Here is a 16,863-nt window from a genome sequence, read left to right as displayed (position 1 = left end):
AAAAGGACAAAAAAAAAAAAAAAAAAATCAAATATATAATCAGGAAAAGGATGAGAGGCTATAGTGGGACAGCATGATTTCAGTGGGGCCACAAAGAATTTGAGTGAAAGATAGTGAAATTTTTCATTCTCATGGCTGCTCTTCATTTGTCTCATTTAGGAACAAAGACTTTTATAATATTTAGCAGTTGGAAGTACTGGTAAGAGCCAGATATCTTCAACCTTCTTACCCTTTTTATGTTCCTAAGTCATGAACAAGTCAGGAGATGAGGGAGCAGGCATGAGGGACATGATAAGATGGTAAGATGGTTAGGTCTGAGAGTATCCATCAGAAAGAAAGTTCTAGAGGTCTCCATTTCTCTGAACTCTAGCTAATTTATGCTTCTACATAGCCAGTTGGTGCCAGGATGCCCTCATATCCCCAGAACTTGTTGACCATGGTGCTTCATTTGATTGTGATTTAAGTTGTTCAAAGTACTTTGCAGTATAGGGAGTTTTAAAGTTTTTGTTGTTGTTGTTGTTTATTTGCTTGTTTGTTTTTTAGACAGGGTCTCGCTATGTAGCCCAGACTGACCTCAAACTCATGATGATCTTCCTGTGTCAGCCTCCTTAGTATTAGGACTATAGACATGTAGTCTGGTCTGGGAGTTTTAAAGTTTTTAAACAAAAAGTTGAAGGAAAATAGGGAAATAAAGAGCCTCCTATATCATGTTTTGTCTTAACAGATTCTGTACATTTATTTTACATATGTTCACAGACTCATTAAAAAACACTTTCTATTAAGGAAAAATGCTATCCCCTACCTTTTTTCTTTTCTTTTCTTTTTAATGCATGTGATCTCAGTAACCAAAGCTATTATACTGACTACCTTAGTTTCAGCTTTCTTTTAACTGCCTGATTCTAATAACTGGTGATATTTAATTTTTTAATTTTGTCTACTTTTCCCTCATACTCAGTAACTGTGCTGCTGCTTTGCATTTGAGTTTGTGCCAGATATATGGGAAGCTCTGTCAGGAATGATAGCATTGAGAAGAGGATTTAGTTGAATCTCCCCCCACCTTTTTTGTTACCCGGAAATCAAGCTCAGAACCTTGTGCTTACAAAGTGAGTCTTGTTTTTTGAATGCTGGTACCGAGAAAGGGTCTGCTTTCTTCAAAGACTGGTTCTTTCTGAACTGCACATTCCTAGGGTGCCAGCAAAGTCATATGTGCCTCAGAGAATTCAGCTTACAGATTTTTGTTTCTGTTGTGTTCTTAGAAGAGCAAACCTCTAATTACCAATGAGCTTGATAAATATGAGTGCTAAGAAGAAATACTTGTGTTCCTTTTAAAGTCATCTGTTGTTAGATTGAACTAGCCACTCCTGCTAGTCTTTGAATTTATTGTTTATGCATGTGCATTAAAAAATTGTGATTTTAGATAGAGAAAAATTAAATTGCCTCAGGTGGATTTAAACACATGGATTGTCTGTTCCCTTTCCTGAGCAATGGCTGTTCTGTCAACTTTTACTGTGGTGTCCACTCCAGGATGGTACCCGAATGCCCCATTCTTTATGTATTTGAAATGTGTAGGGATTTTTCTCATTTTAATATTGCTGTTTTCGTTTAGTTATTCTGGGCCTTTTCTTCTACTTTAGAAAATAATTATCTACTGTCTGTAAAACTATCTTTTAATCTTCGGATTAAAGATTGCTTAATGATAGTACCTATTTATGGCTAGTGGCATGTTTTTCTTTAACACTGGTGTTTCTGCATGGACTTATAAGTTTCTTTTTTCTTTTTCTTTTTCTGTTTTGCAACATTAGATAGGCATGAAGCCTCGTCTCACAGCTGCATGCATAGTCACTGTTGAAGGAAATGCCTACCTAATTTGACAGTCTTGCTGTGTTTAAACTTTTTTGCATTTGCAAATAAGCCTGTTAAATCTACTGATGGAGCCTTCAGGCAGTGAACAGTTATATGAGGACCCTGATCCTGGAGGCAGATCCCAAGATGCAGAGGCCAGGAAGCAAACAGAATCAGAACAAAAGTTATCTAAGATGACCCACAATGCTTTGGAGAACATTAATGTGATTGGCCAAGGCTTGAAGCACCTTTTCCAGCACCAGCGAAGGAGGTCGTCAGTGTCTCCACATGATGTTCAGCAGATTCAGGTCGATCCAGAACCTGACATGGATCTGGAAAGCCAGAATGCAGGTGCTGAGATTGACGGTGTCCCCACCCACCCCACAGCTCTGAACCGAGTTCTGCAGCAAATCCGAGTGCCACCCAAGATGAAGAGAGGGACCAGCTTGCATAGTAGGCGGGGTAAGCCAGAGGCCCCAAAAGGGAGTCCCCAAATCAACAGGAAATCTGGCCAGGAAATGGCAGCTGTGGCCCAGGCAGGCCGGCCCCGGTCTTCCTCCACAACCGACGCTCCTACAAGCTCCACAGTGATGGACATAGCCTGCGCAGCAGCTGCCTGTCTGCCGGGGGAGGAGACACCCGCAGAACGGGTGAGTCCACTAGCTTTTTTGTTTCTGTCGACTCACTGCTTTTATGGACTTGTGTTTGTATGTGCACACACTATTCCAAGACAGATACTTGGCTGATTTTCCAGTGCGTCCCTTGTGTTCTAACTCTTCTCCTACCTGGCTTTCTAAAGCCACCTACTGCCTCCTTAGCTGTCCACCATATATCAGTCCAGTGTGTGTGTGTGTCTTGCTTTTTTTCCAGTACTGGGAAGTGAACCCAGGGGCACGTCTCAGCTAATCTACATCCACAAACCCATTGTTTGAGGCAAACTCTTTCTAAATTGCCCAGGTTTGGAATCAAACTGATGAACCTGCCTCAGCCTCCCAAGTAGCTGGGATTACAGTTGTGGGTTACCACATTATGCTTAGATCATTCTTTTTTAAAATATATGTATTAGTAACTGCTATATTCTGGCACCATCCAGCTTCAAAGGCTGATTTTATCTATATACCATGTCATTTCTCCATTATTGTGTATTGGAAGTTGGTCTGGGTACTTGAGAGATGGAAAAAAGGTACAGGAATACCATGTTTTACTTTCTGTACTTTCAAATGTTAACTCCATTTGTATATCTAATATGCTAGATACAGTCAGCTAATGGCATTTAATTTATAAATGTTTGGGATAGTGGTTCATTATCAGACCCTTCTGTGAGATTTTTTTAAATGCTTATATTAAAAAATTGATTCTATAAAGTTCTCCGGGATGTCTTTGAAAACTTTCTGATCTTAAACTCAATAAACTTACAGTCTAGTCGAAATGTGGCAAACAATATATAAAGTGGTATCTGTATGATAACGGTGTACAGGTACAGACAAATTGGAAGAGAAAAATCATTTTGGGTTGAAGTGCATGAGAAGCTTAATGGTGGAGGAAATGTGCTTGGATTGGAGAGAGGAGTGATTGGATAGATACACAGTAAGTAGGGGTAGGAGAAGGGGTTATATCAGATAGGAGGATGGTAGCAGCATGGTCAGTGGGATGGCAAATTGGGTGTTGTTGCCAAAGAAGCATGCCTGGCAGCAGCTGCCTGAGGTCCTGTTCAGAATGAGAGGGGTATAAACTATTCTTTCCTTTAATCTCATATCCATTCAGCATATTTCATCAAACTTGTGAGCACTTGTTCATGTGCAAGGTATTCTGAGAAAGGCTGCATGGATATTTAGATGGTACCATCTAAGAAGATACTTTAAACTAGCAGGAAGATAAGATGTACACATATAACAAAGTAACTTTTGAACTTTAGTAAAGCCATTTATCATGAATTATCTTACTTGATAATTTCAAGGTGCTAATGAAGGTATTATTGTAGCTTTTTTCCCCACAGACTAGAAAACCAGAATGACTTGCTCAGGGCCATACAATTTATAAATAAGGGAGTGAGGCTTTGATTTCTGTAGGACAGTTTTTTTTCTATGATGCCATTCTGTCTGTCCAAATATACTACAAAATAAAATGTGATAAGTGTCCTAAGTAGTACAAAAATATATGGATGTTTGGGGAAGGCACACTTAGTTTTGTCTCGGGGAATTTGAGAAAGCTGGCCTTGGAAGAGTGGACTCTGGGATGTTTGCGACAGTAAGAGGCAAAAGGGTATTCTATAAGTTGCAGGCTTTGATGATAAAACTAATTAGTGTTTTCTCTCAAGGTATTCATGACTTTGGATAAGCCTGGACCTTTTGGCTGGTGTGTTGAGAAGGTCCAGAGATGCCCTTAGAACTTGAGACAACATCACATCTCAGCAGTGTGCTTCTGCCAACACCTAAGGAGACAACAGTGTTTACATACTACCTCAGCAAAAATAATACTGTAGGGTCCTTACCGCTAGTGATAGTCCTCATCTTCTCCTGTACCTGGGTGTGGGAGCCCATGGAGCCTAGCCATGGCTCATACCACTTTTCACTCTTTTATAAAGGAGCGCTCACATACTTCCAGCCATGCTGAGGTTTCATCTCCAGCTTCTCATATGCATGGTTATTCATTTAACAATTGTATATTAAATATCTGATATATGCTAGGCACTGGGTCACTACAGGAAACAAAACTGGGTATGGCCCTTACCTGTGAAGTTGATCATCATATGGGGATACATGTTAATCATTTGAACAGATATAAACTTTGAACTGTGACAAGTACAGCAAGACCCTGTTTTATAGAGAGAGCTGATCTATTAAAGGAGTCAGGTCGGCTTTCTGAGGCAGTGACTAGGGTCTACAGGATAAGCCAAGGTAATTAGGTGATAGGGAGTTGCAGGGACAAAGGCCCTGGAATGGGAGAAAATCTGCTAAGAGTGTGAGTAGGTAGAGGAGTTGCTGGTTCAGGCTGGAAATTTGATAACCAATCACAGAGGCTTGCAGACAGTGGTAAGGAGCTTTTTGGTATTTCAAGAGGAGTAGCATTCTAGATTTTAAACCATGAACATCATCATCTTAGTGATTAGAAAAATATTTCTGTGCTTACAGCACAGAGAATGTGTTGGGATGGGTTCAGATTAAGTGAAGGCAGATAAGCCAAAAGGCTATCATGACAATCTAGTCCTGTCATCCTGAGAGGTGACAGCAGTCTGGGCCAATGCAGTGATGGTAGAGGTGGAAAGAAGAGTTACCCGAGGGCAGGGGTTGTCTTTGTATTTGAATTACCAAGCTCAATATTTCTGTCTTCAATTTGTCCATTGCATTAGTAGGATAATGATATAGAGGAGCAAGAAATGATGTCTTTGATAACTGAGTTTGAGAATGTCCATGGGTAAATCTGTGAAATGGAACAAGCTCTCTCTCAGTCATTCAGTAGTAGTCATTAAATAACTTCTGTGTGCAGGGCAGTGTTCTAGGCAGTTAGGGTGCACCAGAGAACAAAGATGTCTGCCCATGTGAACTTGCTCAATGTTGGAGGTGATGGCATGCAGTAGATGTAGATAAATCCTGCACCATGTTGTCTTTGTTCCATGCGTAGCACCATGGGAAGATTTGGAGCAGGATGAGCAAGACCAAAAGAGTGTGTGTGTGTGTGTGTGTGTGTGTGTGTGTTGGGGTTAGTTACAGCATGAAAGATGATGATGAGGGTAGGCTTTATGGGGAAGGTGATAGTGGGGTACAGATCTTTGGGATGATGGAGTCAGCCCTAAGGCGGGTGAGCATGTAGCATCCTAAAGTTAGATTGTGTATCTCACTGTCATAAATAAGATTAGAAAATAATTGTTTTAATTTAGCTTGATTAAAATGGAAAAAATTTTTCTTAAAATGGGTTTTTTTGTAATCCCTTTTACTTGGGATACTGAGACAAGAAGATCTTGAGTTTGAGGTCAGACTGGGCGACTTAGTGAAATGCATGTCTCAAAAACAGGCAGGGGAGGGGATGGTGTGCTGTACTTGCCATTTACAAGCCGAGTGTTTCAGCAAATCAGACACTACAGTCGAATCTTTAGGGCCCTGCCAAATTTGTTCTTCCATTCTACGATGCACAGCTAGCTCATAGGGATACAGGTGAGAACGGCAACCTAGTAAATGGAGCCAAAAGTTGGTTTATGTTGTCAGCCTTCATTTTCTTCTATCATGTTTTTCATAAAACACGGTGGATTGAACAGTGTTTCTTCCAGTATTTGCTCATTCATACATTCATACATTCACTCCACAAACACTGTTTGACCTAGGACTATTGCAAGTTGGTGGGGGCTTCTTCTTTAATAATAACACTATTTGTGGCTGTGCAGGCCAGCTGGCATTTTTTACACTGCAGAGTGAAAGCTGCTGGGAAAGGCAGAGGGGGCAGCTCAATGGCTGGTTACAGCTGCCCAGGCATGTGGGCAGGCATGTCTGGGTGGGTCATGGAGGTGTCGCTGTGGGGTGTGTGTCTAGTTCTCAGCCCCTTCCTCAACTCTGCTTCCTGGCTGCTATGAACTAAGGAGCTTACAGTAGGTAAATGACAATGGCCTGGGTGTGGCATGTGGGCTGGGTGCCTTTGGATGCCTATTTGTACCTTTGGTGTTAATAGCATGTGCAAGTGAATAACCAGATAGTCTTTGCCCTTGTAGAGTTCACTGTGTAGAAAGGGGAGGTAAATAAAGCAAGTAAAATGCAGTATATGAGAGTCATGAAGAACTCTGAGTAGAGTGGTGAGTGGAAGACCGCCTGGGCATATAACATCTGGCAGACCTCATGCATCTGGCATGAGCAGAGGAAGGGTAGCATGTCATTGTCCCAAAGTTGTACTTTATTAGCATTCAGGGGAGAGGGGGAGAGGGCACTTGAAGGCCATAGGCCTGGCTCTGTGTGTGTGCCAGATGATTGAGGAGCAGTTCTTACTATCAGGACTGACCCATAGATAGTGTGTGTGAGTGTGCACACATACTTACACTATTGAGACACATTTCTGAATACAGTATATAAGTCTCAACTGTCTTTTCTATTAAATTTCTTTATAACAGATTTTATTCCACTGATAACTGCCTCTTAAGCAACCATTAGGATACTGGATGGTGTGCGGTGTGTTGGTACTGAAATGGAGAAGGTGTTCAGAAGCGGCAGAGGTGCCTTAAGAGTTTGAGACCAGTGTAGTCCTTTCCATCACAAGACAACACAATGCAGATAATCAGGTAGAGATGCAGACAGGAGCACTCCATGGTGAGCCTCTGGTGACCATGACCATGCTGCTCTTAGAGTCCCATGTGTCCCACCTGGAACCCCAGGGCCTAACCGGTCTGAGAGCTGATCAGACTTTCAGGGATTGTAGAGATGAAGCTGGGAAAATGGGTGGTTATAGGCAGATGATTTTTAAGGATTCAGTTTTGGTGGAGCTAGGGAGCACTCTGGGTAGAAAGGGTAGTTTCAGATGCTGACCACCAGATGGTACCCAAGGCCAAGAATGAGTAGGTGCTAGCGCAGAGTGACTCCTGCCGACAGGACATCAAGTAACTGCAGGTAATGTTTTGAGAAGCAACCCCCTGCAGTAGCTCACTAGCATGTGGACTGAACTGGACATGCACAGTCAGCATTTGTGTAAATGTGGAAGTGACGGACAGTAGAAGAGTCGGCAGGATTTGACAGCATTAAACATTTTAAAAATCAAAGGTTAAAAAAATCCACAAGCTTTGTTGTGAGAACCAGTAAGAAAAATTATGTTCATTTTCTCAATAAATAGTCAAAAGATTTGTTTTGCATTACTGGGGTTTGAACCCAGAAGCCACTGAGCTATATCACCGGTGCTTTTTATTGTTTGAGACAGGGTCTTGCTAAATTGTCCAGGCTGAGCTTCACCTTACAGTCCTGCCGCAGCCTCCAGAGCAGCTGGAATAATAGGTGGATGGCTGGCAGAAAAAATGTATTTTTTTATTAAAACCAAGTGGGATTCTCTTGTATATATATTTAGGGTCTTTGGGGTTGCTGACATTGTTGAGAGCATGTCTTACAGGCAGTTAATATGGGACTGGCAGAGTTGCCAGAGGTTGAAAATGAACTACATTTTGGCTTTTCATTTCTCCCTGGAAGATTCTTTATTCAGCAAAAGTTTATTTGCCAAAGCAAGTGACTTCTAGGTTTATTGACTCAAGCTCTAAGAGCCTGAATGATTATGGCTACATCCTTTTTCTAACCCAGTTTCCTTTAGTGTAGTATAAATAGGTGTGTGGTAGTGCTGTAGCAATCAGAACAGTTCAGTATTACAGCCAAGTGTTACAGCTCTGTTTTATAGCTCCAGTAATTCGAAGACTCAAGAATTTGAAGTTATGGGCTGGGGACTTGACTCAGTGGTTCCACCGCCTGCCTCGCGAGCACAAAGGCCTGAGTTTGTTCCCCGGTACCAATAAATAATAATTAAGTAAATTAATAAATAAGAATTTGAAGTTACTCAAGGAGATGGAAAAAAATCCTTTATTAGCCAGAATTTACCCACTCCAAGTTCTGAGCCTAGAATTACAGTGGGAGTCAGTTTATATAAAGTTGGGGAAAGGAAGTTGAGAGGAACCTTTTGGGGGAAGAGGGGAAACTTAGGTAGAAACATCAAGTACTAATAGTTACATTATTTGAACAGTACATGTGGTTGCATTTCTGGAATGTATTGTGTATCCTAATGGTTGAGAGAGGATGACTGTGCTACAGCCACGGCACAAGTCAGCTCTCCAAGGTGGGCTGGCAGGGCTGGGACTGGTGGGATCAACTTGCCAGCTCTGAACAGCTCATCAATTTACCCTGCTGCTCTCTACAGATGTTTTAAATTTCTACTGATCTACAGAAAAATTGGGAAGAACAGTCAAGTTTAATTTATAGTATTTTCAAATTAGAAGTAACATTAAGTATTATTGAATAAAATGATATCTTGAAACTGAAGGAAATGAAATCTAGAGAGTTTACCTTCCTCAAGGTCACAATGATCTTGAATAACAAAAACCAAACTGGAGTGGGGTGTGGTGACTCACATCTGTAACCCCAGCTACTCCAGATACTAAGGCAGGAGGATCAAAATTTCGCTACCAGGCTGGGGATTTAGCTCAGCGGTTTGGTGGCCTGCCTTGCAAGTGCAAAGACCGGAGTTCAATCCCCGGTACCAAAAACAAAAACAAAACAAAATTTTGTTACCAGCCTGGGCAATGTAGCCAGACACTGTCTGAGAATCAAGGGAGGAGGGGATGGCTGGGGTGTGGCTCAGCAGTGGAGAGCTTGCCAGTAGGCCACCCCTGCGCTGCCAAAAAAAAACGAGGAGGAGGAGAAACAGAAAGGTGACAGTGTCTGTCACCAAGCTCCAAGGATGGGAGGTTCAGGTTCTAGTTATTTTTGTTTTGTTGTTTGCTAGATGGCCACTTATGTGATGGGCCTCTTCAACAAGAGCTGTGTGGTCTTTATGAATGCAGCTGAAACATGACTTACATATCGTTCACACCTCAAAGTGCTAACCCTTAAAAAAACAAAACAAAAACAAAAAAAGGTGCTAACCCACACTTTAGGGATACAGGTGAAACTCTCACTGAGTTTCAACATACACTGAGGATGGGTGATCCTAGAAGGACCTCCATTGTCAAAAAGCTGGTAACCTTCCTAAAAAAAAAAAAGAAAGAAAATTTAAACAGTTGGTTTTAACTAATTGAAGCAAGAATTGAACCTTGATGGTTAACACTTAAAGTAGAAATTTAAAGAAAAAGTTGTTTTCTGGAACAGAACATCTTGTAGAAAAGAAAAGGAAAAAACATGGGGAGTGGGCGAGGCAAAAGCCTGTCCTTTTGTGTACTATTGCTTCATCAGTGGCCCTAGAATAGTCTTGATTATCTTTAATGTCTTTTCTCACCATTAAATGTGGTGTTTCACACAGAGAAGAGAGATGTTCTTGATCTTGGTAAAATCTGCTACTAAGCAGTCTGACATTAGGTTCATTTCTTAAAATTTGTTTGCTGGATGTGATGCTGCACACCTGTAATCCCACACGTGGTGTGCTGAGGCAGGAGAATCATGAGTTCAAGCCCAAGCAGGACTACATAGAGAGCTCTTATCTCAAAGATCACCCCCGCAAAGATTTTCAGTCTGAGTTATATTCATTCTCTTCAGAAGCAGCAGCTTTTTGATGAAGGCTCAACATAATACAAAGTAGAGTTCACTCTTTAAATTGAACCTGTTTTCCTTTTTCCTGTGAAAAATCACAGGCTCTGGGTAATAAGACCCCTAAAGGGTTATAGCATGTGTCTTAAATTCTGCATTTCCCTTCTTTTCACAAGGAATGTGGGTACTTTATCTCAAATCCTAGGAGTGGAGAGAGAATATTGACACCCAGAGCATGCTGCTTTTGTTTATCCAGAACACACAGAAAGAGTCCTGCTTTTCAGAGTCTCACAGACAGAGGACAGGCCAATGTTAGGTATAGGTAGTCACTAGAATGGATTCCTTTTTTCCCCACACATCTCACAGTACAGCAGCATTTTATCGCAAGATGCTTTGGCAAGTTAGCACAGAATTGAGCTTAGTACATATTTGTTAAAAGTTGACATATGGATATTGTATCATCATGACCTATGATCCTTATGGTCAATGTGACCAGAGTAGATTTTGTGTTGAACTTTGAAACTTTAGGGTCACAATTAATACACAATTTGCATTAATTTGTGCCTCTCAGTTTATGCATAGACTTTGAAATATCTTTTTCCTAAATAGAATCATTTTTAAATATGTAAATGTTTGACTTTTAAAAGTAGCCTAGCAAATCTTTTGTAAATAGAATTAGCAAGGATTTATTGGTTTATATGTACTATAAAATACTCATTAGCTAAAGATCAAGGCAAATATTTATTAAGAACTAAGCAAGTACATTTCATCACAGTAACCTATTACTGGGATAAGTCGTGGCTCAGATTTTAAAATTATAATCATGAGGAAGCTAAGAATTTTTAAAACTTGAGTTTCAAAATGAATCCCTTGCAACTCTAATGACTTTTGGCTATTAGACCACTTGCTGTTGCCAAGTAACTAAGGAAGACAAAGCTGTTAAGTCTGAGAGAGAAGCCTAATCAAAGCCCTTGTTTCATAGGCCTGGAGGTGTGGAAACCCTCCCAGGGTTATACAGCTAAATACTCTCCCTGGGCTCCTCTGAGTCTGTGCGGGGCTCTTCTTTACCTGCTGTTCAAGATGGTGATGTGAAGAGCACCAGTTCTGTCAAGCTGGGGGCAGGAGAGGGGAAGGAGATTTTTCTTTTTAGATAGTGATTACTCTAGATCACCTTTTTTTTTTTTTTTTTTTTTTTTTTTTTTCTGGGGATCGAACTCAGGACCTTGCGCTTGTGAGAGGCAGGCCGTGGCACCACTGAGCTAAATCCCTGGCTCTAGATCACCAGTTTTTGATTGAAGGCAGAAACCTGTGAGCAGTGACAGTCTGATGTCATCAGTTTGGTTTCTTACGTTATTATTTTTAAGAAACTCCTGCCGTGTTTTTCAGATGGGTAGCAATGAAAGTAAAATACTATACTTTCTTAGAGTAATTTTTAATATTGTTTATCATTAAAATATGAGTGACAACACCCTCTTTCTTGGATGTCCAAACAAAATAATAAAAATATTATTTATAGTCCCTGGAAAAAGAAGGCTTCTTGTTTAGTGAGATGGCTAGTTAAACAGTTTCTTTGGAGCTACTTCTGCATTGTTAGGTTGAAGTTGGGGAGGGAAAGAAAGCCCATTGCTAGCACTTCATGTTACTCACAATATAATATTGCAAAATTGTAGTTAAGAAAGAAAAATGAAGGCAGGGAACTATTCCTCTGTTATCTTCCTAACTTGGTGAAACCAAGAAACACTGAGTTTCAACATACACTGAGGATGGGTGATCCTAGAAGGACCTCCATTGTCAAAAAGCTGGTAACCTTCCTAAAAAAAAAAAAAAAAAGAAAGAAAATTTAAACAGTTGGTTTTAACTAATTGAAGCAAGAATTGAACCTTGGTGGTTAACACTTAAAGTAGAAATTTAAAGAAAAAGTTGTTTTCTATTGCTTTTTCTATCCACTGCCAAAAAACTACAGTAAAACCACAGTACCCCTCCACATAGTGCTTTATAAGTAGGAAGTCAGAGTAAATGGCTTATTATCTTTGTTCATGTCTGCTGTTACTGGCAGGTTATGTTATCTGGTTGTTAGTTGTGATTAATTTTTTTTTTTTTGCTCTACCAGGTTTGTTAGCCATCTGGAAGGGTTAGATAAGAGTGCTGGCGTGTTACCTAAGCAAGTTTGATTTTTCCCTTTGAGTTGTTCATTAATGCAAAAGTTGTGCTTCTCATGCTACTCCCTGCTGTCATGGGTCTGAGAAGAGTGATCTAGCCACCATCTATAATGCCTATATTGACAGCACAAGGTGAAGGGTGATCTGAGGAATAGTTTACATGTCTAATCTTAGGCATAAGATGCTGGGATTCTTTGGGATGCTAAATAAATTTCCCTGGGGTCTACCAGAAAACTCCATATCAAGTAGATTCCTGGCATCAGTATTTCATGAAGAACCTCAAAGGTCCATGGAAACCACAAGTTGCTTCACATGTGTCCATGTGTCCTTGTGTGAGCCCTTGCTTGCTCTTCTCTGCCTTCCTGATCTCATGTACATGCTGCCGAAGAGAGCACTGAAGTGTCCTTCCATATTGGCATTGGCATACTTAGTTATGTTTGGCCACCAACTCCATTTCTGTCATGTAGTTTTCTTCTTAAATTGTGGTCTCAGCAACACACGCAGTCCATACATGTCATACTGTAACAGAAGTGGTGTCAGCACTTTCCAGAGTCTACAGAGTCAGTAACTTGGTATATTTATTTTGTCAAATACAGTACTTCTGCCTTCTGCTCTTCATTTCCCTCCTGAAAGTTGTCTTTAATGCCTGTTTGGCTGAGCCAGTGATTTCATGATTTTATTAAAATTCACAGATTTTTTTTTAAAGGTATTATTCTGAAGAACTGGTAGCTGTTAGAAAAATGTGAAGTTTTTAGAAAACTTTGATCCTATTGTGCAAAGTTGTTATCTTGAAAGCATTAGTATTTGACGCTTGAATGTTGCTTTCCTGTCTTCAGGAAGAATTTTTAATGTAGAAATGCCCATATTTGATTTTTAAGCTAGAGCCTTAATCAGATGCTCATAGTTTAATCTGAGGTTAGTTAGACCTTTTTAGCAATTGACAGTGCCAGGGAGTGTGAAAGATGTTTATGAGGAAGTTTAGCAGTCGTGGCTTTACGTGCCCCTCTGCTGGTGCCTTCTGGTACTGCGCATGGTGTCCTTTGATGTACTTGCCGGCAGTGTATTTGTGTTTATTTGGTACCAGGGATTGAACTCAGGTCCTTGCTCTTGCAAGGCAGGTGGTGGAACCACTGAGCTAAATCCCTGGTCCCCTGCAGTGTATTTTAAAACTGATTTTCTTGGTTAATCCTAATCCCAAATCTTCTTTTTTTTTTTTTTTTTTTTAGTAACCAGATTGAAAAACAAGTTCTTAATGCATGCTGGCCTAAATCCTGGTCTTTACAGACACTCAGTGGTTAGTGAATAAATTATGAGTCTTTACTTTGGTCAGTAAGGTGGTTTGGGCTCTAAATAATAGCAAGTTGACAATCTTATTTAAAAACTTGATTTAAGTGTGTTTATCTGTTAAAAATCCTAGATATGCCAACTTTATAAAGCTCCATCCGTCATACCTTTGCCTTGTTTTTAGGATATGTTTTATGATAACATAAACTCAAAGCAGTTCCTATGTATCTGGCTATGTTAAATAAAGCATTTTGGTAGTTTTAATATGGTCTAAATACCCTTGAAAAGTTGATTTCAGGGAAAGATACTACATTGTATTAGTTGAAGTAGACGTATTTTCTTGGGGTCACTTCCCATGTTGCTCATGCTGAAGAGCCCTCGCACTGGACTTACACTTGTGATCCTCCTGCTTCACCTCTCAGTGCCTGTTCAGTAATACCTGGCTCTGTTTGGACCTTTAAGTGTGGATAAATTCAGTCAAAGTAGGCTTAAGTTTTAGATTTCTTTGAAGAGGATAATGAAAGATCTCTTGAGAATTTACCCCTGGTGGTTGTATGTATGTGCACATACATGATTGTAGGTTGCAAAAAGCTCCATATACAGTGTGAACGTGGCAGTGTGTTTTTCTGCTAGGAACTCTGAATTTTTACCAAGAAAATAACTGTCTGTTCCAATGTTTTGAAAGATTACTGGGGTGCCATTAGTGCTTGTGTTAAACATTTATGTAAACATTGTTGGGGGTGCACTAATGGTTAGTGTTTACTATTTGTTGGATTTCCTTAATTGCATACATAGGCTTCTAGGAATTTAGTTAAATTTCAATATGCTGTTAACATTATGCCACTGTATATATATTTCCAATCTGAGCCTTAGGGATGTTTCCCTGTTACACAGTTTCTTCTTGTCCTTGTAGTCACTGCTTTAATTTTTATTTGTAGCTATCATTGGTCAACTCCAAATTCTAGAGAACCACAAATCTCTCACTATTTCCAGAATAGTGAATCTTCTGGGGTTAACCTGTCTTGTCCTTATGAATGTCTTTCTGAGACTTTCACTTTTCATTTAAACCAGTTGCTCAAGGCTTGTGCACACCTTTTGTCCTGGTACCCTCATTTGTTAATAACAGATTTATTTCCTCTTTATTCTTTTATTTCTCCTCTTTTTACAAAGCACATTTTCCAAAATCTTTATAGAAAGAGGAGCAAAAATTAATCCCATTTCAGAATGTCTTTGTTTTACCTTAATGCTTCATGGTAGTTAAACTGGGTGTTGAGTTTAATTGGACATAATTTCCCTGCAGAATTTGGTAAAAGCACTGTGCTATTGTCATTGTGCTTCTGGTATTGATGTTGGAAAGTCAGTTGCCATTCTGATTTGTAATGTCTTGGGACTATTTGTTTTTCTGTGGAATTTAAAGTCTTCTCTTCCTCTCTGTCATCCTGAGGTTGTACAAAGCCATGACTTAGTAGAAGCACAGCGAAGCTCAACAACTAGGCCACATGCCAAGAGGTCCGACAGGAGATTTTATTAGGGAAGGCAGGTTAGGGAGAGAGGAGAGAGGGAAGGAGGAGAGAGAGGAAGGAGAGAAAAGCAAAGAAATGAAAGTCCTTTTATTGTTTTTGGGCTGGGCTATTGCTTATTTATGAGGAGTGGTCTACTTTTAATTTATCACAGGCCAGGTTGTCTTTTATGGGTTCAGGCTTGCAGAAACTTAGGTTTAACCCCTCCGGATCGCTGTGGCCTTGCGGGGAGGGAAACTAAATAAGAGCATGAGGTCATTTTAAGAGCCAAGAAGAACCAGGAGAATACAGCCTGTGATGGCAGCAGTGTCAGGTCCCCTAACAAATTAGTGTTGGCCTTTTTGGCATTTGTGATGCTAGGAACTTGTCAGTTCTTTTGACCTGGAAAACTCAAAAGCGGAATCTGGAAACATTAATTTTAGACATTTATCTTATTTTTAATTACTACATATTTAAATTCTTTATTATGTAATCATTTGGTTATATAAAAATAAATCCATATAAGCTATGACATGCAGTAATAAACTACCTGTAAGCCAGGCGTGATGGCACACAGCCATCATCCCAGCACTTGAGGGGCTGCAGCAGGAGAATTACTGTGAGTTCAAGGCCAGCCTGGGCTACATAGCAAGAGCCTGTCTCACAAACAAACAAACAAATTACATTATCTGTGAATCTACTACACAACTTTAGAAAGAGAACGTTAATATCATCATGCTCTTACAATATCTATTTCTGTCACTGTCTTAAACTTTGTGTTTTATGTTCTCTACTCTAAAAGATAATTATACAGTAAAACTGTGGATTGCAGACTGTTGTGCAAGACGAGCAAACATTTCTAATAAATTTTAACTTGATAACGAGCGATATCTTATGATATGAGTAGTATGTGATACTAAAGGGTTCATGGAGTGAGAAAGAGGATGAGAGATTAAGAAACGACAAAGAAGACAAAGACAACAGTAAAGTTTACATAGCCAGGCTAGGTGGAAACTCTGTCCTGAAGAGACAAACAGCTTGGCTTGTGTCCTCAGCACCTTTATTTATAGTGTAGATAAAGGAACCAGAAAGGGGATGCCTGATTGGAACAGGGAGAATGGCTAGGGTCTGCAGGAGATAACGCTTGATGTTTTTCTGGTGAAGGGGTGGGAAGGAAGATAGTCCTCTTCTAGGCCAGGCCTTGCTCCACCACGCCCTCCACCGCAGGCCTGACCATAGTGATCTGCACTGGACTCCCAGGACCAATAGTTTCTAACTGTGGGACAAGAGCTTGTGGAGATCTTATCTTCAGAGAAAGAGGAGAAAAAGGCAGAGGAATCTTTCACTTCAAATCAGATTAGGGAGATGTGTAAAATGTTCAAAACGGCAAAATTTTGTAGAAAAAATAAGGCTGTAGCAGTGTGAGTGATAAATCTGTTTAACAACAATGCAATGTCTTTGCAGTTTTGTAGAGTCCTCATAAGAAGGCAAAAGCAAGTGACACTGAATAGGTTCCTTGATAAAGTTGCATGAAAAGAAAAAGATTCCATAGAGCTGGTAGATAGCAGTTATTCCATTAGTGGTGGTGAAAGTCATGTTATACTTCTGTCTCTTGTCTCCTTCATACTAGCTACAGACTTTCAAAGGTAAGTGTAGGTTAATTTGTTAATTTTCTTTATATTTTGTATTTTATTTTCTGTTGTATTACAGTATTGTAATCATTTTTATATGAATATTTCTGAGTTGTGTAATGAATCATCTGAGTTTCCATTATTTCTAATGGAGAAACTCACTTTGATATACAAGTACTTTGGATTTACAAGCATGTTTCTGGAATGAATTATGCTCATAAACCAAGGCTTTACTATATATATAATATATATATATATA

At 39.8% G+C, this 16,863-nt stretch overlaps 1 protein-coding gene and 1 pseudogene across 1 annotated transcript in view; both read left to right on the top strand.

Annotated features, from left to right (window-relative positions):
• The first annotated feature begins 1,810 nt into the window (after nt 1–1,810).
• Tmcc1 (transmembrane and coiled-coil domain family 1) overlaps nt 1,811–16,863 on the top strand; it is a 125,745-nt gene continuing 110,692 nt past the window's right edge. Inside the window, exon 1 of the mRNA XM_019209561.2 lies at nt 1,811–2,492. Coding sequence (XP_019065106.1) covers nt 1,929–2,492 — 564 coding nt within the window. The 5' untranslated portion in view covers nt 1,811–1,928. The remainder of the gene's footprint in view (nt 2,493–16,863) is intronic.
• The window catches only part of LOC104871875, a 21,803-nt pseudogene continuing 10,493 nt past the window's right edge, over nt 5,554–16,863 (top strand).

The sequence above is a fragment of the Fukomys damarensis genome, unplaced genomic scaffold, assembly GCF_012274545.1.
Source record: "Fukomys damarensis isolate Sample0158 unplaced genomic scaffold, DMR_v1.0_HiC HiC_scaffold_37, whole genome shotgun sequence".
NCBI classification, from domain to species: Eukaryota; Metazoa; Chordata; class Mammalia; order Rodentia; family Bathyergidae; genus Fukomys; species Fukomys damarensis.
Note: the sequence above shows the minus strand (reverse complement) of the source record. Positions and strands in the feature narration are given on the sequence as shown.